General features: G+C 44.3%; 1 protein-coding gene across 2 annotated transcripts in view; it reads right to left on the bottom strand.

Annotated features, from left to right (window-relative positions):
• The window catches only part of LOC127010418 (uncharacterized), a 105,699-nt gene that overhangs the window by 42,130 nt on the left and 36,112 nt on the right, over positions 1-27,457 (bottom strand). For both annotated transcript variants that reach the window (XM_050884483.1, XM_050884482.1), the window contains exons 3-5: positions 11,397-11,448; positions 8,271-8,350; positions 7,895-7,960 (exon numbers count right to left, since the gene is read on the bottom strand). In XM_050884483.1, coding sequence (XP_050740440.1) covers positions 7,895-7,960; positions 8,271-8,350; positions 11,397-11,448 — 198 coding nt within the window. The remainder of the gene's footprint in view (positions 1-7,894; positions 7,961-8,270; positions 8,351-11,396; positions 11,449-27,457) is intronic.

The following is a 27,457-nucleotide window of genomic DNA, read 5'->3' as shown; positions in this document are numbered from 1 at the left end:
ACGGAGGGATTGGGACACTGAGGGAAAGATTAAGAGAGTTGAGAAAAAGATGAAGTCATGGGCGGATAAAAATGTAGAAGTTGAGAGAGAGAGAGAGAGAGAGAGAGAGAGAGAAAATCGAACGTAAGGGAGGAAGGAATGGATGACTAAGAGAGTCCTCACACATAATGGAGTATTGCATAAGCAGGAGTTCTTTTCAGATTTCTAGATGAAGATTCTTGCACTTTTTTATTTTGTGTGTTGTGTACAAGAAAAAGACAAAAGATAAGAGCTAAATTGAGATAAAGATATTGATAAACAGAGTGAGCCAGCGCGCGTGTGGGGGCTTGTGTTTGTCCGAATGCCATCTACAGCTGAGAAACCGAGGAGACAAAGATATAAAAACTGACTGACAAAGGCAGCAGAGACACAGACACAAACTTGTAAAAAGAGAAAATCAAATAAAAAAAGCGCGAGTCCCCAACCAACCTACACACACATACACACACACACACACACACACACACACACACACACACACACACACACACACACACACACACACACACACACACGAACACGCTTGCGCGCTTGCTAAGGATACATCATATTCCACTCAAAGCCCTAACAGTGATTGTCCTCCCCTTTTCCTCCTCCTCCTCCTCCTCCTCCTCCTCCTCCTCCTCCTCCTCCTCCGCCGCCGCCGCCATCATTACCACGCACGTCTATCTGTTCCACCTTAGATGTCTGGCTCCCGTTTGAGTGGCAGGGGGGGGGGGAGAGAGAGAGAGAGAGAGAGAGAGAGAGAGAGAGAGAGAGAGAGAGAGAGAGAGAGAGAGAGAGAGAGAGAATGACAAACGTACATAAAGAGCGCAAAAACACACACACGAGCACGCATACGCTCGCTCGCTCGCACACACACACCAGTATAAAAGGCTAACAAAACAACACCGAAAAATGCAACACGAAAGCAAACAACATGCACGCAATACAAACTGAAATACAAAATCCAAAACCTGGCAAAACACACACACACAAAAAAAAACTGGGAGCAAAAACGCACATAAATCGCAATTCACACACACACACACACACACACACACTAACCCAATCCTCTGCCCCACCAAATAAAAACAGAAAACGGACAACGAACATGAAGAGAAACATTGAAAACGACTTAAAAGAAAAATCCTTCTGTGAGAGTAAGATAAATAGAGGAGGAGGAGGAGGAAGAGGAAGAAGAAGAAGAGGAGGAAGTGGAGGGGGAGGAGGAGGAAGTGGAGGGGGATGTGGAGGCAAAAAGTGGAGAGCGACAGGCGGAGATAAAGAGCTCAGGTTCTAGCGCGACACGGAGATAAGAGAGAGGAAAAGAATTACCTGGAGTGAGAAATGAGAGGGCATCTTTTTTTCCCCTTAGTTTCCATTTTTAATATTTTCCACTTACTTATTTTTTTCATTTTCTGTGCATCCTACCCTTTGCTTTCTTTATCTTCTCTATCTTCTTTTTCTTATGTGAGGGCGTTTTTGTTTTTTTTTAGTTTTCATTTTTTAACTTTCCACTCACTATTTTTTTCCGTCTCTGTGCAACCTAACACCCACAAACCTTTTATCTCTCAAATTTTTGTACAGTTCCTTTTATCTCCTCTCATTCTCCTCTTTCCCTCCTTTGTTTTCTCGCTCTCGCCTTATTCCCACTCATCATCATCCTTCTTACTTATTTTCTTTGTTTCCAATCTTAAATGTTTTCCCTCCCTTAATTTTCCTTCCCTAAGCAACCAAACACTCCCCGTTCCTTTCTTTCTAATTTTTGTACCGCTCCTCTCTATCTCCACCCTTCCTTCCTTCGTTTTTTCCTCTCCATCTTTCCTTCCCCATTCATACCTCGCTTTTCTCCTCTCCCTTTTCCCTTCCCCTTCCCTCCTTCGCTTTTCTCCTCTCCCTTTTCACTTCCCCTTTCCTCCTTCGCTTTTCTCTCTCTCTCCCCTTTTTTCCTCTCATCATCCCTCTTATCCTCCTCTCAATCCCTCTAGTTCGATGTCCAATCCCTCTTCTATCGGGACGTGTGATACTTCCTTCTCTGCTCTTTTTCCTTTCACTTCAGGGGAGAACCAGTAGAGCGTGGGAATAAACTGGAGGAAACAAAATAAAAGAAGAAAATAACCGTGGTAAGCAAACGAAAGAGAATTACACCATACGACGCAACACAAACAAATAAAAATAACAAACACGAACCCATACACAAACACACACACACCAACGCCACGGCCGGACAATTTACAGGCAGAACTCACGATTCCAACCTTTCGACAATCTCTCTTTCCACGCATCGAGCCGGGTCAGATTACTTAGGGATGATCCGGGAAAAAAAAAAATAATAAACTCGTATGGGCGGCAACAAAGCATGAAGAGTTAGTGGGGTTAGTGAGGTTAGGCTGACGGAGAGGGAGAAAAAACAGGTAGATAGATAGAGAGATAGGATTGACAGAGAGAGAGAGAGAGAGAGAGAGAGAGAGAGAGAGAGAGAGAGAGAGAGAGAGAGAGAGAGAGAGACACCTTTGAAATTATAATTTGTCGATGGAGCTGTACGCATGTAATATTACGGATTCAGGTGTGTGCGTGTGTGTGTTCTCTCGCTCGCAGGTAAGACAAGGAATATACGCCGTCCACCTGAGTCACGGGGATCTACCTGAGCTCGTCCCTGAGGAGGCAAACAGGCTGAAAATGTGGTTAGCGGAATTACCTGTCGGCCGGCTCACCGCACCTGGGAGTGAGACTAATTTGAGGGTGGTGGTGGTGGGGGGGAATGGAAGCAGTGGTGGAGGGAGGGTAATGATGGTTGCGGTGGTAGGGGTGATGGTAGTGATGGTTCTGGTTGTGGTAGTGATGGTAGTGATAGTGGTGGTAGGTGTTGGGAAGCAGTAGTAGTGGTGGTGGTGGTGGTGGAATTAGTGGGGTTGAGTGCTTAAGTGGTTGGTGGAGTGCTTTCAGAGGTAGACAGGCGATTAGAACCACTTGCATATAAACACACAAACACACACACACACACACACACACACACACACACACACACACACACACACACACACACACACACACACACACACACACACACACACACATAATCCCTTCAAGTGATGCAAGTTAAATTACCGTTATATGATTTAACTCTTTAGCAACGAGATTTGCGTAATTTTATTCAGGTATTTCAAATTTATTACATGGAGCATAGGGAGGGAGGTCAATAATAATAATAATAATAAATAATAAATAATCTGCAATAATACCCATAACATATATACTGCATTTACCTGTAACCGTAATAACCTGAATACCTGTTACCTTCAGCAATGGGTATGAATATTACAGCACCGCGCCACTAATACACGGCACATAAACTAGAGGGAAGATAACACACGGCGGCACATACATAAGGACAAGCCTCCGCCGCGCCCCGATATCATACACACACATTCTGGACGAGGCATCAAGAGTGAAATATGGTTAGTGGACTGAACGCTGCCTCTGCCGGCCGCTGCGTTATAACATTATCGGCGTGTTTTTGGTATTCTGAAAGGACCCATCTATTGTTATTGAACAGTGTATCGATGGCCTGTTGTTTGGTGTATCAGGGAAAGGCTTCATTATGCTGTTAGCGCCGCTGTTGTGCGCGTAATGGGTTGTGTGAACGTGTCCTCGCAGTGATTCGCTCATGCGTCGCCGTTATGATAATGGAAGGTATAGTGTATTAAAGCAGCGGTATGCTGTGCTGGACTGAGTGAAAAGTTTATAATTAATGATGATGGTGCATTTGCTAATATACCTGCTAATAATACTACCATGATGATGGCACTAATGGAAGTAGTAACAATCGTATTAGTCAAAATGATGATGATAATAATAATAATAATAATAATAATAATAATAATAATAATAATAATAATAATAATAATAATAATAATAATAATAATAATAATAATAAGATAAAAACAAAAAGGTATAGGGCAACGAACAGAAATATGGTGATGATATTGGTGATAATGATGGGATAAAAACAAAAAAAAGGTAATGAAAAAATAAACCAAAAAGGACACATACAAAACCAAATGAATGAGAGCAGCATATCTAATAAATACATAAACACAACAAACAAAGGAACAAACAAAACATATTCTGATAAAAAATATAGATGTAAATATAAATAACGAACCTATGTACAAACAATGCATTTAGTTCGTTACACTCGTACGTTAACACACACACACACACACACACACACACACACACACACACACATTGCGAAAGATAAAATGCGCCATCACAATTCAGGCATGGGGTCCACCGCATGCAAGAAGTGTGTTTATGCAAATAGTAATGTGTTTTGCAGCCCAGGACGCGTTTATGCGTGTTTATGCGCGCGAGTGTGTGTGTGTGTGTGTGTGTGTGTGTGTGTGTGTGTGTGTGTGTGTGTGTGTGTGTGTTTAAACTGATGGTCCTAGCGAACTAAATCCTTTCTTTGTGTATATGTTTATTACCACCGTGTTTGTTTGTTTATATCTTTCATTTAGTTCCATGTTTTATTTCTTTACTTTTTTTAATTACCTCAGTATTATGACCTCTTTAATATTATCCAATTATTACCCTCATCACCAACCCCTTCACCACCATCGTAACCATCACCGTAGTCCTGCTCACTCGCTCGCCCGCACTGCAAGCATCATTAACCACACAAAGTCGAGCGTGCAGGTCGAGGCAGACGGAATATTTTTTCAGCTTTATTTGCCTCCGCTGCTTAAATTAAATTACCCTCAGCGCTCCGCAATAACGAACAAAAGCCCCACGTAATGCGCTAAGAAGAACAATGCTAATACCGGCTTGCAATTCTGACGTGTGTAAATCAACGAAACACTTCACGGCGGACATGAAAAAGTCTACGTTTAAAGAGAGCCATGTTTCACTACGTCACAGTCTTTCTCCCTTTTATAACGTCACAGTCTATTCCTTTTTCAACGTCACAGTCAATTCCCTTTCTCAACGTCACAGTCTATTCCTTTTTTCAACGTCGCAGTCTATTCCCTTTCTCAACGTCGCAGTCTATTCCTTTTTTCAACGTCACAGTCAATTCCCTTTCTCAACGGCACAGTCTATTCCATTTCTCAACGTCATAATCTATTCCCTTTCTAAACGTCACAATCTATTCCCTTTCTCTACGTCACATTTACTTTTTCAACGTCACAGACTATTCCCTTTCTCAACGTCACAGTCCCTTTTTTTCCGTCACATTCTATTCCCTTTTTCAACGTCATAATCCCTTTTTCAATGTTACACTCCATATCAATGACTGTTTTTGAGCCTTGAGCGAATTTCATACCTTTACTAAACACTGTAAACGTATAATGTATATATAAAACTCTAGGGTCAAATGCAACCACGTTTCACTATTACCACTTCTTTCTCAATGCCATGGTCCGTTTCTCTGCTTCCCGCCCCTTTGAGCCTGCGGTGAGTGAAAGGCCTTTATCCCGCAGAGCAAAGGACCGCTATGTTGCATACTATGTTATCTTGGTTTACACTTCCCCGCGTTTCCCCAGGTGTCCATTGAAAGACTTAGGCGGGTCAGAATGTCAACCGACGGCCAACAACCCTAAATTTGGGGTCAGCAAAGGAAGAAAGAGAGTGAGAGGGTTGTGTGTGCTGTGTGTGTGAGTGCTTGTATGCGTGTGCGTTTATGTAGAGAGAACGAAAAGACAAAGAAAAAAATAGAAAGAAGAAAGAAAAGAAAGACAGACAAAGACAAACACACAAGTTGACAGGCAGGTACAAAGACAAATAGATAGTAAAAAGAGAGAAAGAAATCATTACCCGCTTAGAAGGCAAACAACTTATGCAACATCCCCCCCCCAAAAGCGAAGAAGAAACAGAGCAAGGCAAACACAAAACACCAGGCTCAGAGGAAAGAAGCAGCGGGGACGCGAGGGGCGGGGGCAGACACAAGGCAAGACTATTATTTACATAGAAAACACGACCCAACACCACGACCCTCTGTCCTGCTCCCCCGCAGCCTGCTAAAACAACACGACGGAAACCTCCACTCAAAGTCTCCTGTCGCCTGAATCTACACTCACTCTTAAACTGTAACCTAAACTTAAACCAAAAAAAGATACACATAACCAAACAAAACTTAGCCTTACGTAACCTAACCTAAACTCAATTTAAACTAATCTAAGCCTATTTTAAAACAGACAAGCTTACTTAAACCAATCAATCCTCCAAATAAACCCTAATCTAACTTGTCCTAACCTAACCTAACGAGAATCTAACGAAATCCAACCCATCGTGTCCTTTCCTGTGCTAATCAAGTCTAACTAAATTACACCTAACCAACCCAAACGAAACCTAACCTTACCCTAACCTAATCTAGCCTTAATCTGAAACAGCCCAACCCATCTTAAATCAATGAAACTTATTCCAAACTCAACCAAATTTAACTTATCCCAGCTTAACCCAAAAAGAATCTAACAATATCCAACCCATCTGTACTGGTATGTCCTATTCAAGCCTAACCGAACCAATCATATCATGTCCTAAACCAAACAAACCAATCGTAATCCAACTTTATCTAATCAAACATGTTCACTTTTAACATAACCATCTTACTACAACAACTCAAAGGAAACAACTAAGTGCTGCCGAACATATGTAACCCTTCAACCTAACCTATGCGAAATATGCTGTGCTTACAAACCGATGCAAACTAGCCCTAAGAGGCATCTCCCACCTAAATCCATCATAATTTTTAAACAATGCACCGTTTCTGGATACTATAAACAATATACGGATGAAAAAATATATACATCTAAATACTCAAAGTCCTCTCGCAACTAAATTCTCAATCGCCATCCCCCAAACATTCAAAATATTTATCCCCATACACCCTAACCGATACAATATACAGTTCGGGACACAATACCTAACAAAATAAATCTCAAAGTCCATTAACTACATTCATTCACTATGGGTCCTCCCTCAGCTCAATCCACCCTTGCTCCATAAATTCAATGTCACTACATCTACACAATCGATAAGCCAATCCCTGATGCATGGCTCTAAACACCAAAATTTGCGATCACTCATACGCATTAACCACAAAACTCACACCACTTCAACTTGTATACACGAATCTAGGAAACGTCTTAACCTTAGTACTTGTGGACTATTTCTGGAAACACCTCAGCGGCACTACATGTGTCAAACGTAATCCCCTAATCCTCAAGGCCCTGACAACACTACAGACAGCACATTTCCCCTTGCATATCACCCTTGCAAAGTAGCCGCGCCTGTTGAGCCCCCTCTTTCCCATTCCCTTCTGTTTTTTTACATCTATACAAACAATAAGATAATCCTCAATGTAATGCTCTAAAACCCGACATCCTTACGCACCAAACCACAAAATTAACTTAACTTTAAATTTTGTACATTATTCTAGGAAACGCGTTAACTTCAGTACCTGTGGACAATTCCTGGAAACTCTTCAACGGAACTAGATATGTCAAACGTAATCCCCTAATCCTAAAGCCCCTTCCATGACAACACAACACACGAAATAACACACTTCAGGCTCCCCTCGTGTCTCGCCCTTTCAAAGTAGCCCCGCCTGTAAAGCTCCCTCCTTCCCTTTCCCTTCTGGACACGTGAGGGTGATCAGGGGAGCCAACGTGACCCTAGCAGCCAGGTAAGAACAGGTGCGGACAAAGTTATCCCCAACCCTTGCTATTTCCTGTCGCTTAAAGTTCCAACACAGCGGTGCACTCCCTCATAAGAGACTTGATAGAGCACCTTCATACACCGCACCCTCCGATTCCTCCTCCCCCTCTGCTCCCCTGCGTCACCGGCCAGGTAAAGAGCGCTCGCTACTCACCTGTAATATTCTCGGGCACGACAGCTGTGGCGGCGTGGACCAGGAAGCGTGGCGCGTAGTTGTCCTCTGTGGGGGGGGAAGGGAGACGGGGATTAGGGTGCGTGTGCGTGTGCGTGTGCGTGTGCGTGTGCGTGTGCGTGTGCGTGTGTGTGTGTGTGTGTGCGTGTGTGTGACAGCGCCAGGACAAGGACCAATTTCAGTTCGTGTTTACATTAATCTTACGGGAGGATAAAAACGCCAAAGTGTGTGTGTGTGTGTGTGTGTGTGTGTGTGTGTGTGTGTGTGTGTGTGTGTGTGTGTGTGTGTGTGTGTGTGTGTGTGTGTGTGTGTGTGTGTGTGTGTGTGTGTGTGTGTGTGTGTGCAGGCCGCCACTTACCATACGACTGGCACCTCACGCCCCCCCAGCACGGGTGACAGACACACGACGCGTCCTCCTCCGCCAAGCCATTAATGCACCTGCCGAGACGAAGAGGAGAGACGGATGAGAAGGACGACGACGAGGATGGAAGAGGACGAGGACGAGGACGAGGAAGGACGAGAACGAGGAAGGACGAGATCGACGAGGAAGGACGAGGAGGAAAAGGGACGAGAACGAGGAAGAAAAGGGACGAGAACGAGGAAGAAAAAGAACGAGGATGAGGAAGAAAAAGGACGAGAACAAGGAAGGACAAGAACGAGGACGAGGAAGAAAAAGGACGAGGATGGAAGAGAACGAGGAAGGACGAGGACGAACAAGGACGAGGACGAGGAAGGAGAAGGACGATGATGGAAGAGAACGAGGAAAGACGAGGACGAGGAAGAAAAAGGACGAGGATGGAAGAGAACGAGGAAAGACGAGGAAGAAAAAGGACGAGGATGGAAGAGAACGAGGAAAGACGAGGAAGAAAAAGGACGAGGATGGAAGAGAACGAGGAAAGACGAGGACGAACAAGGACGAGGACGAGGAAGAAAAAGGACGAGGATGGAAGAGAACGAGGAAAAACGAGGACGAAAAAGGACGAGGACGAGGAAGAAAAAGGACGAGGACGAGGAAGAAAAAGGACGAGGATGGAAGAGAACGAGGAAAAACGAGGACGAACAAGGACGAGGACGAGGAAGGAAGGACGAGGACGAGGAAGGAAGGACGAGGATGGAAGAGAACGAGGAAAAACGAGGACGAACAAGGACGAGGAAGGAAGAGAACGAAGATAACGAAGAAGTGGGGGAGGAAGAAGATGAGATGGAGGACAAAAAAAAAAAAAGATGAAAAAAATGAAGACCAAGAAGTACAAGAGGAAAAATTTGATGAATAAAATAACAAAAATAAAGAAGGTAGAGTAAAAAAATGATGATCACGAACAAGAATAATAAGAAAACAGGGATAAGAATTGAGAGAAAAAGGACAGAAAATAAGGACAAGAACAGGAAGAACAAGAAGTCATCAGGCCAAAAACAACAAGAAGAACGCAGGAATAGCAAAAACAAAGTTATAAAAAAAAACTGGAATAAGTCGAACAAACAAAAGTAATAACAAAGAAGATCAAGGAGGAGGAGGAGGAGAAGGATGAGGTGGTGGGTAAGGACGAGGGCAAGGTCAAGGAAGATGATGATGATGAGGAGGAGGAGGAGGAGGAGGAGGAGGAAGAGGAAGAGAAAGGAAGGAGAGCAGGAGGAGGAGAAAGGAAGGAGAGGAGGAGGAGGAGGAGGAGGAGGAGAAAGGAAGGATAAAAAGTATAAAAATGTAATTAATATTTTGTTTTCTCTTCTTGATTAGTAACATATATAACGGAGTATTCTCATCAAAGTGGTGGTGGTGATGGTGGTGGAGGTGTAGCAAGAACTCAGTGGCAGCGCTTGTGGTAAAGGCCGTGAGTAAGAAAAAAAAAAAAGCGTGAATATATACAACCCAAAGAGAAGTAAATGAAAAGTCTGTATGTTGGATAGTTATCAATTCAATCATTACGAACTACAAACAATCATCATCACCACCATCATTACCACAACCACCAACATCAACACCATCATTATAACAATCACCACCATCATTACCACAACCACCAACATCATCACCACCATCATTATAACAATCACCACCATCATCACCTACATCACCCACTATACTCGCCACAATCTCCACCATCATCACCACAATCACCAACATCATCACCTACATCACCCACTATACTCTCCACAATCACCACCATCATCACCACAATCACCTACATCATCACCTACATCACCCACTATACTCGCCACAATCACCACCATCATCTCCACCATCACCAACATCATCATCTACATCACCCACTATACTCGCCACAATCACCACCATCATTACCACCATCACCAACATCATCATCTACATCACCCACTATACTCGCCACAATCACCACCATCATCACCACCATCATCAACATCATCATCTACATCACCCACTATACTCGCCACAACCACCACCATCACCTACATCACCCACTATACTCGCCACAATCGCCACCATCATTACCACAACCACCAACATCATCACCTACATCACCCACTATACTCGCCACAATCACCACCATCATTACCACCATCATCAACATCATCATCTACATCACCCACTATACTCGCCACAACCACCACCATCACCTACATCACCCACTATACTCGCCACAACCACCACCATCACCTACATCACCCACTATACTCGCCACAACCACCACCATCACCTACATCACCCACTATACTCGCCACAATCACCACCATCATCACCACAATCACCACCATCATTACCACCATCACCAACATCATCATCTACATCACCCACTATACTCGCCACAACCACCACCATCACCTACATCACCCACTATACTCGCCACAACCACCACCATCACCTACATCACCCACTATACTCGCCACAATCACCACCATCATCACCACAATCACCACCATCATCACCTACATCACCCACTGTACTCGCCACAATCACCACCATCATCACCACCATCATCTACATACCACACCTCTTCACTTCCTTCTATCTTCTCTTCCTTCCCCCTTTCACTCTTCTTGCAATGGGTTTCACTCCCCCGAGCATATATTTCTCCTTCCTCTTCCTCCCTCCCTCTGTCTATACATTTATCTCTTCCTTCCCCTCTCTCCCTCTGTCCATATATCTATCAACTTTTCTTTTATATGGCGAGGGAGGCACCTCAAGGGCAACACACATAAACAGCAACATAGTAAAGTCCGCTAAACGCTGCTCCGGCAATATAAAAAAACAAGAGGTCAAAAGAGAGGTCAATTCCGGGTGGAGAAGTGGAGAGGTGCACTGATCTATATCTCTATCTATCTATCCAGTGAAACCTATACATACATTACTTGAGAGAGCTATGTATCGATCTACCACCACCACCACTACTACTACCACCACCACCACAGATATTCAGACAAGAGAGCAATGATCCGGATGATATATTTAAGGACAATCGACTGAATCACATGACCCACACTTCATCGAGACACGCAGCCGCTGACTCACCCCGTGGCGTTGTCGTCCTCCAGGTAGAGTCCCACGTAGTCATCGTAGTCGTCTGCAGGAAAGAAAAAGAAAAGGAGTGTCAGAGAAAACAAGTAAAAATCAGCAAATGGCAGACTACTGAAACACACCTGCTCACCTGCCTACCTGTGTCCTGATTATCTTCCTCCTCCTCTTCCTCCTCCTCCTCCTCCTCCTCCTCCTCCGATCCTTTCCTCCCACCTGCCCCTTCCGCCGTGTCCTCTCCTTCCTTCAGACTTTCCCTCCCTCCCTACCCCCCGCTGTTTAGCATAATGGATTTACCCAACACTTGACTTTCCCCTCTAGACTAATTCATTCTCTCTCTCTCTCTCTCTCTCTCTCTCTCTCTCTCTCTCTCTCTCTCATTATGTTTGAGTCTTAAGACTGTGCAAACAAATTTACTGCAGACTAATTGCCACTTCATTATCATAAATTTGTCAGCCGTTATCATTATTTTTGTCGTTGTTGCCAGAGTAAATATGGTTAAGTAGTAGTAGTAGTAGTAGTAGTAGTAGTAGTAGTAGTAGTAGTAGTAGTAGTAGTAGTAGTAGTAGTAGTAGTAGTAGTAGTAGTAGCTCCTCCTGTTTTATATTTCAGCTATTTTTTTTTGTTGTTGTTGTTGTTGTTGCCCATGCTTCTGGTATGTAAATTTGTTTTAATTGATATATATCACTACGACGAGGAGCGGCAAGAGGGAAGCAGTAAGGAGCGAATCAGGAGGAGGAAGGAGGAAAAAAATGAGGTGAGAATTAAAGGGAAGGAGAACTAGGGAGCTGTGAGAAGTGGACGGGCTAGGATGAGGGTGTACTGAATGTTTTGACGCACAAACTAATCGTTACGCCGCCTTTGTGCGCGGCTCAGGCAGAGCAACCTTGACCCTCGCTGCTTTGCGCTGTACACCTCCCTAAACGGTCGTGGTGCCCCGCGCGTCTCGGTGTTTCGGAGGTTGAAGTCGTGAGCTAAGCCAGCCTCAACACCAGCCTTCTTGCTGCTGTCAGTTTTGTTATTGGTTAGCTGGAAGCCCCAAGAAGATTACAATTTATATTTAATCACTAAGCTGCTACTACGGTACAATGTTTATTCTAGACAACGCAATGCACGGCTAATACCAGAAGAGCATCGCCGCACCAGGAAAGGCGTTACTGAGACCGGAAATTTGCTCGTCGGTTGCCGCCAAGCGGAGAAGCTTTACTAAAACACGCTGGGCTGCGTCTCAAAGCAAGCATTTTTACCGCGAAAACGTTGCTGCGGTCTGAGAAACATCGTGAGCCATTTTCAGTCGCATCGACGTTTCGCCGCCAGCCGTGGACGGAGCAGCGCTGTGCACTCCAGTGGACAAGCGGTCCCGTTGTGCTCACGACTTTTGTTGTGAATGGCATGACACGACCCGAGGCCATGGCCCTCACCCCAGTTGGCCCTGTATAGTCGTGGGGGATACTCACGCTCATTTGCCATTTTAATATTGGACCGTAGCCCCGGTAGGCATTCTTGGTGGGGCCTGTTCATCGGCCCCAGCCCGTTAGTGACGCTAGCAAGTGTTTTATAGTGGCTCTTTTGCGAGCGCGAGCTCAAAGCGTGATGGTTGAGCAACACATGCACACACTCCCACACACCGGCTTAATTTCACAACCTTTTTTAACACGGATGCACATAACAATCATATCAAATATGTGATAACTTTCCTGTAGCATCACTTTACTGATATTCAATATAAGAGCCACAGTCTGAGTGAAAATTGTATTTTTCTCAGTTATGAGAATAGCCGTGCACAATATAAACCAATATATGAAGCTACATGAAATCAATATATACACTTTCCTTGGTGAACGAATCATAGTAGTAGTAGTAGGAATAGTGGTGGTGGTAGTAGTAGTAATAGTAATAGTAATAGTAATAGTAATAGTAGTAATAGTAATAGTAGTAATAGTAATAGTAGTAATAGTAATAGTAGTAATAGTAATAGTAGTAATAGTAATAGTAGTAATAGTAGTAATAGTAATAGTAGTAGTAGTAGTAGTAGTAGTAGTAGTAGTAGTAGTAGTAGTAGTAGTAGTAGTAATAGTAGTAGTAGTAATAGTAGTAATAGTAGTAATAGTAATAGTAATAGTAGTAGTAGTAGTAGTAGTAGTAGTAGTAGTAGTAGTAGTAGTAGTAGTAGTAGTAGTAGTAGTAGTAGTAGTAGTAGTAGTAGTAGTAGTGTAGTGGTGGTGGTGGTGGTGGTGGCGGCGGCATGAGTAGGAGCAGCAGCTTCTGTTGCTGCTTTGTTTTTGTTGTTGTTTTTTTTTTCTTCTACTGCTACTGTTTTTAATCATGAAATACTAGCAGTAAAAAGTAGCTACAAAACACATAAAGCTAACAACATACACTTTACGATCTGAGTTTCCATTCTGTATTTTTCCGCCTCGCCTCGCCTCAGGGACAGACTAAACAGAGGTTACATCACACGCTCCCCTCGAGGCGGCGGCCCCGCGACCTTCTCTCATAACCTGCGCCTCGGGTCCTGCACTCACGCTCTATTGCACAGGACTCCAACAAGTACATGACCGCTGGGAACTGCGAGCGTGTACTGCAGGGCGTCTACTGGGGGGGGGGGGGAAGTAAAGGAAGAGGAGGAGAAGGGGAAGGAAGATGGGCGGAAGGAGGAAGAGGAAGAGGGGGCAGATCGGCAGGGGGAGGAAGAGGAGGAGGAGGAAGAGGAGGAGGAGGAGGAGGAGGAGGAGGAGGACAAAGGCGATTAATATGAGAAAGACAAGGAGGAGGACAGGGAGGAACAAGACGAGAAAAGGTTGGGAGGAAAAGTAGAAAAGGACGAAGAACATGAACTAGAACAAGAATAAAAAGAAGTAAAAGAATAAAAGTAAAACAAAAACAAAAAAAGGGAAACCGACACAAAAAAAACAGAAAAGAAAAAACACAAAAAAAATAAAACTATTGAGGCCAACGAGACAAGAGGAACAACGAAAACAAGTGCAGAATGAGGAGGAGTAAGAGGAAGAGTAAGAGGAGGACATCATCATACTCATCCTAATACTCACGAGGACAGACCTTTGAACAGAGGCCTGGGGGCAGCTTTTCAATGGTTGTCTGCAGAGGAGGGGGGGTTGGGAGGGGAGGGGAGAGGAGACGGGGGTGGAGGGGATGAGAGGCCTACAACTCTCTTTCTTCTCCTTTTTGACAGTGGCTATTCAGGTCTCATATTTAATCAACGCACTAGAGCCCCCTTCCTTTCTTTCTGTCTCGGTGTTCCCCCCCCCCCCCCTGCCCTCCTCTCTCTCTCTCTCTCTTTCTCTTTCTCTTTCTCTTTCTCTTTCTCTCTTTCTCTCTCTCTCTCTCTCTCTCTCGCATCAAAGATGATCTCCTCTTTGCGCAACAAGCCTTACGACGAAAGGCTCTCATCTCTTAAGCTGTTATCTCTTATGAAGCGTCGCCTCCGAGGAAAATTGGTCAAATTTTTCAAAATACTCATTGGTTTTACGAATGTGAACAAATCTAAATTGTTTTTGATCGACGACACGTTCCGAATGAGAAGTAAAGGCACAAAACTGAAGGGTAAAGAAAAAAATTCAGACAACCAAATTTTTCTTCACAAACGTTGTAGCGCGAGAATGGAATAAACTCCCACCTTTAGTGGTCTAGTGCAGTGCGATTGATTCATTTAAAAACAAGAACGACCGGCACTTCCTTCAATTTGACTACACATAAGCAAAGAAACGACTACGGAGAACTTGATACAGGTTTTCAAATACCTACACACGCACAGTAACTTCGATCATTCTATTTTTAACAACCCGAGAACAACTAGCAATGAACAAACAATTTATGCGAGGGGACGCAGTATAGAAATTGGAGGTTATCTCTAAATGACTCGTCTATCAGTGTAACAACCTTCCTGCGATGTTAGTTAATGCGAACACCATCAACATCTTTAAAAATCGCATGAAACGCTACTTCGTTGTAAATGGAGTGATCGGAGCGCTCCTGGATATACACAGGGAGTACTTTAATCGGTTCCTCAGATCACTGAAGAATTTGACGAGCCGATCAAATCACTAAAGGAGGCAGCGTCGTATACGTAAACAGGCTTTTAGGTGCCTGCACTTCCATGTTTCCACGTCATATGCTTCTCTTTCTACTCCTCCTCCACCTCTTCCTCTTTTTCCTCCTCTTCCTCTTCCTCTTCCTCCCAATGCTCCTCCTCTTTATCTACCTCTTCCTTTCCCCCCCAATGCTCCTCCTCTTCCTCTTCCTCCTCCTCCTCCTCCTGCTCTTTCTCCTCCTCTTCCTCTTCCTGATCTCTCTTCTTGCACACTCCCTCTTGAAAAACTAATAATTTCAATGATAAGCTTAGTGGTGACGGCAATAAAATTAGTAATGAGAATAATAAAATGACTAATAATTTTAACAAAAGGACGGACAATTTTACTTCTAATCACTCTTGTTATTTCTGACCTCCTCCTCTTCCTCCAGTTTCTCCAGAATTATGAAAGGCATCGGGTCCTCTTACTTCTCCTACTCCAATTGCTACTCCTACTCTTGGTCCTCTTCCCCTTTCTTCTCTTTTTCGTCTTCCTCTTCGTCTTCCTCTTCGTCTTTACCTTCGTCTTTACCTTCGTCTTTATCTTCATCATCATCATCATTATCAATACCACCACCACCACCAGTACCACCAGTACCACCACCACCACCATCCTCCTCTCCCTCTCCCCCGCGCCTCCACAACACTGCCCCGCCACGCGTCGCGCCCCTGGGAGGCGGACACACACACAGCTGGTCCGGTTAACTGTGACTCATTCCGGTGATACATTCTGAGGTTCATTCCCTTAATGCGTCAGGCCAAAGGAGGGACACAGCGAGGAAGAAGAGGAGGAGGAGGAGGAGGAGATATACAAGGAATCTTAGCGAGTAAAGCCCTTTTCCTCCTCCTCTCTATCCTCTGTGTGTGTGTGTGTGTGTGTGTGTGTGTGTGTGTGTGTGTGTGTGTGTGTGTGTGTGTGTGTGTGTGTGTGTGTGTGCGCGCGCGCGCGTTTGCAGATATATCAAAGGCGTCTGGATGTCAGTAAGTAGGTCTCTCTCTCTCTCTCTCTCTCTCTCTCTCTCTCTCTCTCTCTCTCTCTCTCTCTCTCTCTCTCTCTCTCTCTCTCTCTCTCTCTCTCACATATACACAACCCCCCCAAACAACTCCCCTACCCCCCCATACCCCACACACACAACCTCCCCAACACACACACCTGTCGCCAGCAGTTACAGGTGCGGCACAGGTTTCTTTTACGTTCGCGCGCCCCCCTTTTCGTAAACCCTGTGCGCGGCGTGTTCGATTTCCGCAAACGTTGAAGCTGTCATTTCGGTTTCTCCTCACGCCTTCCCCACACTCTCCTCCACTTTCGCTGCGAGTGTATCCCTTTCCGCGCATACTTTGCCTGCTTGTTTATGTATTTTCTGACTGTGTATTTTCCTTAAGACATTTTCTCTGACTACATATTTTCTATTACACATATTTTCACATGTTTTCCGACTCAATATTTTCGTTAACACATTTTCTGACGTCATGATTTCTTTTACACATGTTTTCCGACCCAATATTTTCCTTGACAACTTTTCTGACATGATTTCGTTTATATATTTTTTTACACATGTTTTCTGATCATATTTTCCTTAACACACATCTTCTGACGATATGATTTCCTTTACACATTTTTTTACACGTATTTTCTAACCATATATTTTCCTTAGCACAACTTTTTTGACCACATGATTTTTTTTTACACATGTTTTCCGACCAAATATTTTCCTTAACACAACTTTTCTGACGACATGATTTCCCTTACACATTTTTTTACACGTATTTTCTAATGACATATTTTCCTTAACACATTTTCTGACTTCCCATTTTCTTTTACACATTTTTTTACACGTATTTTCTAACGATATATTTTCCTTAACACATTTTCTGACTTCCCATTTCCCTTACACATTTTTTTACACGTATTTTCTAACGATATATTTTCCTTAACACATTTTCTGACTTCCCATTTTCTTTTACACATTTTTTTACACGTATTTTCTAACGATATATTTTCCTTAACACATTTTCTGACTTCCCATTTCCCTTTACACATTTTTTTACACGTATTTTCTAATCATATATTTTCCTTAACATATTTCCTGACTTCCCATTTTCCTTAACCAATATTTTCTAACTATATATATTTTCCCAGACACTTATTTTCTTACTACATAATTTCTCTTACATATATTTTCACACATATTTTTGACTATATATTTTCCTTACCACATACTTTATATATTATCTAACACATTTTCTGACTATATATTTTCCTTTAACACATTTTCCACCTTCATACTTTTCTTAACACATTTTCTGACTATATATTTTCCTTTAACACATTTTCCACCTTCATACTTTTCTTAACACATTTTCTGACGACTTCGACACATATTCCATTAGTTAGTACACATGCCGTTTCACTTTTTTGTATCCTTTAATATTTTTTTTTCACTTTTCCACATAGTACTGAATAATCTTTCCTGCTTTTTATAAGTGAATGTGCTGTTGATTTAGTTCACTTTCTCTTCTCGGTTAATGTCGTATGATTATTTGGTGTCACGGCTTTGTATTGCCACTTATATATCATTTTGAGTGTCCGTGCGTATGTTTCCTTCATCCTTTATTTTTTACAGGAAAGGAAGCAGCTCAAGGGCAAAAATAAGTGGGAAAAAATAGCCCGTTCATCATTACTCCTATATAAGAAAGTAAAGGGGAGTGGCCAAAAGAGAAGTCAATTTCGGGTGGAGTGGTGGCTTGATACTCTCCTCTTGGTATGTGGTATCTTTCCTTGGTATGTGGCTCTGTCTTTTCCTTGGTATGTGGCTCTGTCTTGTCTTTGGTATGTGGCTCTGTCTTTTCCTTGGTATGTGGCTCTGTCTTTTCCTTGGTATGTGGCTCTGTCTTTTCCTTGGTATGTGGCTCTGTCTTTTTTTCCTTGGTATGTGGCACTGTCTTTTCCTTGGTATGTGGCACTGTCTTTTCCTTGGTATGTGGCCCTGTCTTTTCCTTGGTATGTGGCCCTGTCTTTTTTTCCTTGGTATGTGGCTCTGTCTTTTCCTTGGTATGTGGCACTGTCTTTTCCTTGGTATGTGGCCCTGTCTTTTCCTTGGTATGTGGCACTGTCTTTTCCTTGGTATGTGGCCCTGTCTTTTCCTTGGTATGTGGCACTGTCTTTTTTTCCTTGGTATGTGGCTCTGTCTTTTCCTTGGTATGTGGTCTCTTTTTCCTTGGTGGCCCTGTCTTTTCCTTGGTATGTGGCTCTGTCTTTTCCTTGGTATGTGGCTCTGTCTTTTCCTTGGTATGTGGCACTGTCTTTTCCTTGGTATGTGGCACTGTCTTTTCCTTGGTATGTGGCTGTCTTTTCCTTGGTATGTGGCTGTCTTTTCCTTGGTATGTGGCTGTCTTTTCCTTGGTATGTGGCACTGTCTTTTCCTTGGTATGTGGCTCTGTCTTTTCCTTGGTATGTGGCTCTGTCTTTTCCTTGGTATGTGGCACTGTCTTTTCCTTGGTATGTGGCACTGTCTTTTCCTTGGTATGTGGCTCTGTCTTTTCCTTGGTATGTGGCTCTGTCTTTTCCTTGGTATGTGGCACTGTCTTTTCCTTGGTATGTGGCTGTCTTTTCCTTGGTATGTGGCACTGTCTTTTCCTTGGTATGTGGCTCTGTCTTTTACCTGGTATGTGGCTCTGTCTTTTCCTTGGTATGTGGCTTTGTCTTTTCCTTGGTATGTGGCTTTGTCTTTCCCTTGGAAAGTGGCTTTGTCTTTTCCTTGGTATGTGGCTGTCTTTTCCTTGGTATGTGGCTTCGTCTTTTCCTTGGTATGTGGCTTCGTCTTTTCCTTGGTATGTGGCTTCGTCTTTTCCTTGGTATGTGGCTTCGTCTTTTCCTTGGTATGTGGCTTCGTCTTTTCCTTGGTATGTGGCTTCGTCTTTTCCTTGGTATGTGGCTCTGTCTTTTCCTTGGTATGTGGCTCTGTCTTTTCCTTGGTATGTGGCTCTGTCTTTTCCTTGGTATGTGGCTCTGTCTTTTCCTTGGTATGTGGCTCTGTCTTTTCCTTGGTATGTGGCTCTGTCTTTTCCTTGGTATGTGGCTCTGTCTTTTCCTTGGTATGTGGCTCTGTCTTTTCCTTGGTATGTGGGACTGTCTTTTCCTTGATAGGTGGTACTGTCTTTTTTTCGTTTGTGTTTGTCTCTGTCTTTTCCTTGGTATGTAAAACTATCTTATTTTAATCATTATCGAAACTTTCCCTTACACCTGGGTCTATTTTTAAGGTATAGGAGAAACTAAATGGCAAAAAAGAGACAAAATAAAGCATACTACAAACTCTACACAATTTCTGACCCCATTACACAGTCCTCAGCGTTGTCTGGTGGGGTGCGCTGCTCATATTACCTGCCTCGCGTCCCCAGGTACGAGGTCATCAAGGGGAACACCGGAATTGAACACCACCTGACGAAGGTTAACGGCGGCAGCGGACCGGCTCATTGAATTATACATGTCCTGATCCTCGTGTGTGTGTGAGTGCGTGTGCGTGTGTGTCTGTCTGTGTCTGTGTGCGAGAGAGAGAGAGAGAGAGAGAGAGAGAGAGAGAGAGAGAGAGAGAGAGAGAGAGAGAGAGATTCCAATACCTCTTCCACATTCCATTCAGACACGCGATCAAACACACACACTCACACACAAACACACACACAAAGAGAGAGAGAGGGGGGGGGGACGTAGGGGAGTTAAACAGGACATGCTCTTAACACCAGCAAACAAAATACACAGCAACAACACTAAAAAAACATTATTACTCCCACACTTTACGGCCGAGTCTGGTTTATGTTCCGGACGTAACGAAAAAATAAATCTCGGCTAACGACTCCCTTTTAACGCATTACAAATTACGTTTTTTTTTGTTGTTGTACCGTTGCAGAGGGAAAAGCAAAAAAATAAAAGCTAATAAGATAAAGGTTGCGTGTAATTTCAGAAGTTAGGATAAGCACATAAAGAGGAGGAGGAGGAAGAAGAGGATAAAGAGGAGGAGGAGGAGGAGGAGGAGGAAAGGGAAGAGACGTGGTATGTTAAAAAAATATAATAATAATAATACTGCTAAAGTCTCTCTCCTTCTCTCTCCTTCTCTCTCTCTCTCTCTCTCTCTCTCTCTCTCTCTCTCTCTCTCTCTCTCTCTCTCTCTCTCTCGCCGTTCTTCATGTTATGCCTCTTCCATCCTCTTTTCCTTGATATTTCTTCCACTTTAATCTCTTTTTATGTATCTTTTGCTTACTCCTCTTCCTCCTCCATCTCCCTTATTTCACGTTTCTCTTCCTTTTCATACTCTGAGCCCCCTCCTCTACCTCTTCCTCCTCCTCCTCCCCCTTTTTCTCCTCCTCCTCCTCTTTCCAGCGTCTCACTCGTGGTATTAAAGAGTAACTATAATTTCCTGGGCTGACTTTGAACTGTCTTATCTCCACCCAAATTTTTCTTAGCAATGTGTGTATATGCTTTATTTATGTGCGTGTGTGTGCGTGTGTGTGTGTGTGTGTATGTGTGTGTGTGTGTGTGTGTGTGTGTGTGTGTGTGTGTGTGTGTGTGTGTGTGTGTGTGTGTGTGTGTGTGTGTGTGTGTGTGTGTGTGTGTGTGTGTGTGTGTGTGTGTGTGTGTGTGTGTGTGTGTGTGTTATCTGTTTTCACCTACATGCTTAAATAAATTTCAAGCGCTGTTCATTCACTGTGGCTAATTATTTCGTCCATTTAAACAAGGGGAGAGGGTAAGCTGTGTTGCTCTTCGTCCACGCGGGTTAATAAAGGAAAGAGAACACAGACAACGGTGAATTCCTGTCCACTTCTCCCGCCGAAAAAACATTATAAATTCCGAGCTATTTTGGGGTACAATGGTTCTCGTTATGTTGGCGAGTGACACAAAAACTCTCCCTCTCCCTCTCTCTCTCTCTCTCTCTCTCTCTCTCTCTCTCTCTCTCTCTCTCTCTCTCTCTCTCTCGCTCTCCCTCTCTGTGTGACATGATGCCATTCAAAGAGGTTCATAAAAGCGTTCTGCAACTGTCTTTATAGCGGGTTGTCGACACCTCCAGGAACACACACACCCGCACACGCACACACGCACACACACACACACACGCACACACACACACACACGCACACACGCACACACACGCACACTCACTGGAGGGCAACACCATTACGTTTCCCTCCATAACACCGCCTCCCATTTTCCATTTTCATATTAAACCCTCAAGGGAAAGAGATAGGCGGACCTCCCTCCACCCTTCCCTTCTCCTCCCTCCTCCTCCTCCTCCTCGTCTTATTCCTCGTCTTTTTCCTACACCTCCTCCTCGCCCTCCTCTTCTTCGTCCTCCTCCTCTTCGCCCTCCTCCTCTTCGCCCTCCTCCTCTTCGCCCTCCTCCTCTTCGCCCTCCTCCTCTTCGCCCTCCTCCTCTTCGCCCTCCTCCTCTTCGCCCTCCTCCTCTTCGCCCTCCTCCTCTTCGCCCTCCTCTTCTTCGGCCTCCTCCTCGCCCTCCTCCTCTTCGCCCTCCTCCTTCGCCCTCCTCCTCTTCGCCCTCCTCTTCGCCCTCCTCCTCTGCCCTCCTCCTTCGGCCTCCTCTTCTCCTCCTCTTCTTCAGCCTCTCGGCCTCCTCTTCGCCCTCCTCCTCTTCGCCCTCCTCTTCTTCGGCCTCCTCTTCTTCGGCCTCCTCTTCTTCGGCCTCCTCTTCTTCGGCCTCCTCTTCTTCGGCCTCCTCTTCTTCGGCCTCCTCTTCTTCGGCCTCCTCTTCTTCGGCCTCCTCTTCTTCGGCCTCCTCTTCTTCGGCCTCCTCTTCTTCGCCCTCCTCTTCTTCGCCCTCCTCTTCTTCGCCCTCCTCTTCTTCGCCCTCCTCTTCTTCGCCCTCCTCTTCTTCGCCCTCCTCTTCTTCGTCCTCCTCTTCTTCGTCCTCCTCTTCTTCGTCCTCCTCTTCTTCGCCCTCCTCTTCTTCGCCCTCCTCTTCTTCGCCCTCCTCTTCTACGCCTTCCTCTTCGTCCTCCTCCTCCTCCTCTTCTTCGTCCTCCTCTTCTTCGTCCTCCTCTTCTTCGTCCTCCTCTTCTTCGTCCTCCTCTTCTTCGTCCTCCTCTTCTTCGCCCTCCTCTTCTTCGCCCTCCTCTTCTTCGCCCTCCTCCTTCTCTTCACCCAATCTTCCAACTTCCAAGCGAAGTGAATCTACGCTGATTGGGTCTTGTTAAGCTTCTCTCTTTCCATTACCCCCTAAACCCCCCCCTCCCCCGCCTCCGTGTGCGTGTGTGTGTGTGTGTGTGTGTGTGTGTGTGTTATTCCGTCTAGTCGTGTCACATTATATGCGTAACATGTCTGCACAGGCACACACACAAAGAAAATATATATACACCAAAATAAAGCTCAGTTAAGGCTCCTTCAAAGCATCATTTTCATCCTTAGTAATGATGCTGCGCCACTATTGTTAAGCCTGGAGGAGGTGGAAGTGGAGGAGGAGGTTATTAGAATGAGAAGAAGAATGAAAGGGAAGAGAAGTTCGACAAGACGAAGACGACAAAAAGCAAGTAGGATGGAGAAAATAGAAGCAAAATCTAAGGAAATATGAGTGTACAAATACCAAAAGGAGACCGCAAAGAAGGACGAGGGCACAGCGAGAGGTGCGCAGAGAAGGGGAAGGAATGAAGCGAACGAGTAAACCAATGAGAAGGTCTCCGCAAATTAAGAGGAGAGAACATGTGGTTAAATACATTGAAAGTTAGTTCGAGGTTCCCGTCTTAGGAGATGCGGTGACGCCTTATCAACTATTCATTAGTGTTGGTTGATATCCCGCGAGAATTGGCTCAGTATGGGAAACCTGTACGAAGCGAATTACTCCCTGCAGGAGAGGTCGACTTCTGATTAGCCTCGTCAAGCATGCACACAACAGCAATCATTGTGAGTAAACTGATCTGTATCGTGAAATGTGTGCGCCGCTCTGCTGAATCGGTGCGGGCAAACATCACTGTATACATTCAGAATCACTCGTATAACAGTGATATACAATGCTCAAATAAAGACAAATTTTAATGTACATATTGAGCTTTTCTTTGATAATATCCACTCCAATCCGGAGAATCATAAGAACATAAGAACGTAGAAGTCTGCAAGAGGCCGGTAGGCCTATACAAGGCAGCTTCTTTGAACCTAAGCTCCCGTGTATCTAACCCCACCTAATAACGCTGTCCATGAATTTATCTAATCTATTTTTGAATGTGACAATTCTATTGGCACTCACCACATGACTGCTGAGCCTATTCCACTCATCCACCACCCTGTTAGTAAACCAATTTTTGCCTATTTCCCTGTTGAATCTGAATTTTTCCAGTTCAAACCCATTACTTCGTGTCCTACCCGGTTCTCTTACCAACAAATCCTTATATGAATATCCCCCTTATTTAAGCCCTTCATCCATTTATAAACCTCGATCATGTCTCGACGCACCCTTCGCCTTTCTAGAGAATGCAAGTTTAACTGTTTGAGTCTGTCCTCGTATGGCAAGTTTCTCAACCCCTGAATCATCTATCACATATCACTATCTATCATATATCACTCCATACTGCGTGCATCCCTTTTTTTTTACGTTTTTTTTCGCATATGGCGCCAATAGGCTTTATAGGTAGGGTCTGAAGCTTGGCCCCAACCCGCTGGGGCGCAGGCAAGTTTTTATAGTGGCGCCATCTTGCATTGGCTCATGCTGCACCCTGGAGTTCATCTTTGATCCTAGCATCTTGAGTCCGGGTTGACAGGTGGTCTTCTGGCAACATGTGGATAGTCTTAGGCCACTCGGCGGTGACTGAAAAATCCCAGCTTGTGGCACCGGCCGGGGCGCGAGCCCGCGTCGTCCTGGACGCGGCACCGTCACGCTATCCACTCAGCCACCGCCTCCCCTGCTGCATTATTCGACTCCACTCCGTTATTAAGTCAGACGACAATAATTATACTGTCTCGCACCCCCGCGGCCCGTCATTGCCTGTCGCCATGGCCTACAGACCCGTCACTCCACGCCTCTCACGCCCGGCCTGACGCACAGAGGCTCAGTACAGCCAGCCATTCTCGATGTCCCGCAAGGGCCCATGCGCAACAGAACGCCACCATTCCGAAGCTCCCCACGCCCTCCCTCCCATCACCGCTCTCTCCATGCTGTCGCCCAGCTTCGGAATCCAGTCACTCCCTTTGTCCTGCAGGCCCTCATGACTTACATAACGCCTTCGCTTCAAAGCCACACCCTTCCCGGCTGGCGGCAAGGTTTGCTATTCAGAGATCTGCGGGAGTGGCAGCAGGGCAAGAAAAATGACGCTTACACTGCATTCACGATAAAGAATGACAGCAATAACCTTTGACATGTATAAACAAAGCTCTGGCCCTGAATTCTGAAGTATATTTGAAGCTGTCGGAGCAAAGGCTGGAGATCCACCTACATAAACCGAGGCAAACAAACACTTCGAGGCTGACAATGTTAATATATATATATATATATATATATATATATATATATATATATATATATATATATATATATATATATATATATATATATATATATATATATATATATATATATATATATATATATATATATATATATATATATATATATATATATATATATATATATATATATATATTATAAACATATCAAGTTTGCAATAGTAAAAGGCAGCTCTTTACAACTGGAACAATGGACGGTGATTGATTGTGCAAGACTAAGCTGCCACAGGCGCGGCACTCATCCAATTGTTTGTTAATACGATGCGAATTTTGTTAAAAAAATTATATACATCCAGCGTTGTGAAATTCAAGTGAGGAAAAATAACACAACAAACTAATATATGAACAATAAGAGAAGCAGTGCTGATATAAAAAGAGGAAAAATAATATCCCCATTAAATCCTCGAGCTCACAGAGAACGTTGAGAGCAGAGTTTGATTAATAAACCCTGGCGCGCTGCGAGACACGCCCCGCGCACGACGACGCCATGCAGTTAAGCGCCACGCGAGGCACCGCGAAAACTTTTAATTAACGACGCCGGCGAGTCGGAAGATGCGGCTCAACGAGGCGCCAGCGAGCAGCGGAGCTTCAGTTTTTTTTCTTAATAACGGACAAATATAAAGATTAGAAAAAACATTTTAACGAGTTTGTATTCATTTTTGCTTGTTACATTTTTATCGATGGGAACAACGGATTTCGTTAGTAGTAGTTGCAGCAGTAGTAGTAGATGCAACAACAACAGAAACAGCAGCAGCACCAGTAGTAGTAGTAGAAGTAGTAGTAATAGAAGTAGTAGCAGTAGTAGTGGTAATAGTGGAAGTGGTAGTCGATGTAGTAGTAGTAGTAGTAGTAGTAGTAGTAGTAAAAGTAGAAGTAAAAGTAAAAGTAGTAGTAGTAGTAGTAGTAGTAGTAGTAGTAGTAGTAGTAGTGATGGTCGTAGTAATTATTTCGTGCCCAGAGCTTTGAATCAATGATAAAAACAGCAATAGCAGAGAGTTCACAAGATTTAAACGGAGGCAATAACGAACAGCCCCAAAAAATAACAAGCGACTGCACACACACACACACACACACACACACACAAACACGAAGATTTTTATCCAACATGGCAACATAAAAATAACTTCTGACGTGATAAAAAAAAAACTTGCATTGAAGACCTATTGATGGAGACAGTCACGCGGCGCGGCAGGCATGCGTCCAATAGATGTATTTTTCTGGACACCGGAATCTCGTATTTCCATGCATAAAAAGAAGTATGTTTTGATATATTCTTTTTACATGCTTTCCTACCTTGGTGTCTGTCTGCCTGTCCCGGTCTCTGCCTGTCTGTTTTTGCTGTTGTCCGCTTTCTGTTCCCTGTTTTTTGTTGCCTGTTTTCTTGTTCCCTGTTTTTCTGATGTTTGCCTGTCTGTCTGTCTATCTGTCTGTCCGTTTCTCTCAAAAGACACTATAGAAAAATACCAAATCCACTTTCCATTTCTCTGAACTCGACTCTCCTCGCTTCCCTTCCACTCATCTTTCCTCTTCTCTCCTCTTTTTTTATTTTTTTACATCTCAGCCTATAGCGCCGGTAGGCTTTCTTCAGGTGCCTGGTGGTCGGCCCAAGCCCATCCTTAATCTCTACTGCCACCGCCGCCCTCCTCCTCCTCCATGTTGCGTACGCCGCGTCAAAGTTTTCCTCTCCATTAGTCTGTTGGTTGTCAGAGCGCGAAATTGAAAGGTGAACGGGAGGGAGAGATGAAAGAGGGAGCGACAAGGCGGTAAGCAAGTGTGGGGGGGGAGAGAGAGAGAGAGAGAGAGAGAGAGAGAGAGAGAGAGAGAGAGAGAGAGAGAGAAATGAAGGCATGGCGAGAGGTCGTTCTCTCTCTCTCTCTCTCTCTCCGGGGGCAGTATCACTGACAAATACACAATCGTTTGTCATATTCAGTATCATTATATAATTACACAAAAAAATCGTACACGCACACACACACGCACACGCGCACACACACACACACACACACACACACACACACACACACACAAACACACACACACACACGATACTCTTGCAACACGAAAACGTCCATTTACCTTTTAACTGCTTAGCCTGGGATCCTCCTCCTCTTCCTCCTTTTCAGCCTCCGCCTCCGCCTCCTCCTCTTCCTCCTCTTCCTCCTCTTCAACCTACGCCTCCGCCTCCGCCTCCTCCTCCACCTCCGCCTCCGCCTCCGCCTACTCCTCCTCCTCCTCCCCCCCCCACCTACACTTCCTCATCAGAGCAAATTGACATGTGTAGAAAAACGAAGCCTTGCTGCTCTTCATGGCAAACAACATCAATGGCGGGCAGAGTCTTTGAAACTGAGTTAATTAAGCCGGGAAATTACTCCGACAATGACTCACACTAATAATAATAATGTAATTGTAACATAAACAATTTCCGGCTCGAGGCAGGGTCATTTTTCGTTAGCAATTGACTAAAGTATCACA

This window comes from Eriocheir sinensis, chromosome 43 (assembly GCF_024679095.1).
Source record: "Eriocheir sinensis breed Jianghai 21 chromosome 43, ASM2467909v1, whole genome shotgun sequence".
Taxonomy (NCBI): Eukaryota; Metazoa; Arthropoda; class Malacostraca; order Decapoda; family Varunidae; genus Eriocheir; species Eriocheir sinensis.
The sequence above is the reverse complement of the archived record's forward strand: the minus strand, read 5'-3'. Positions and strand labels throughout refer to the sequence as shown.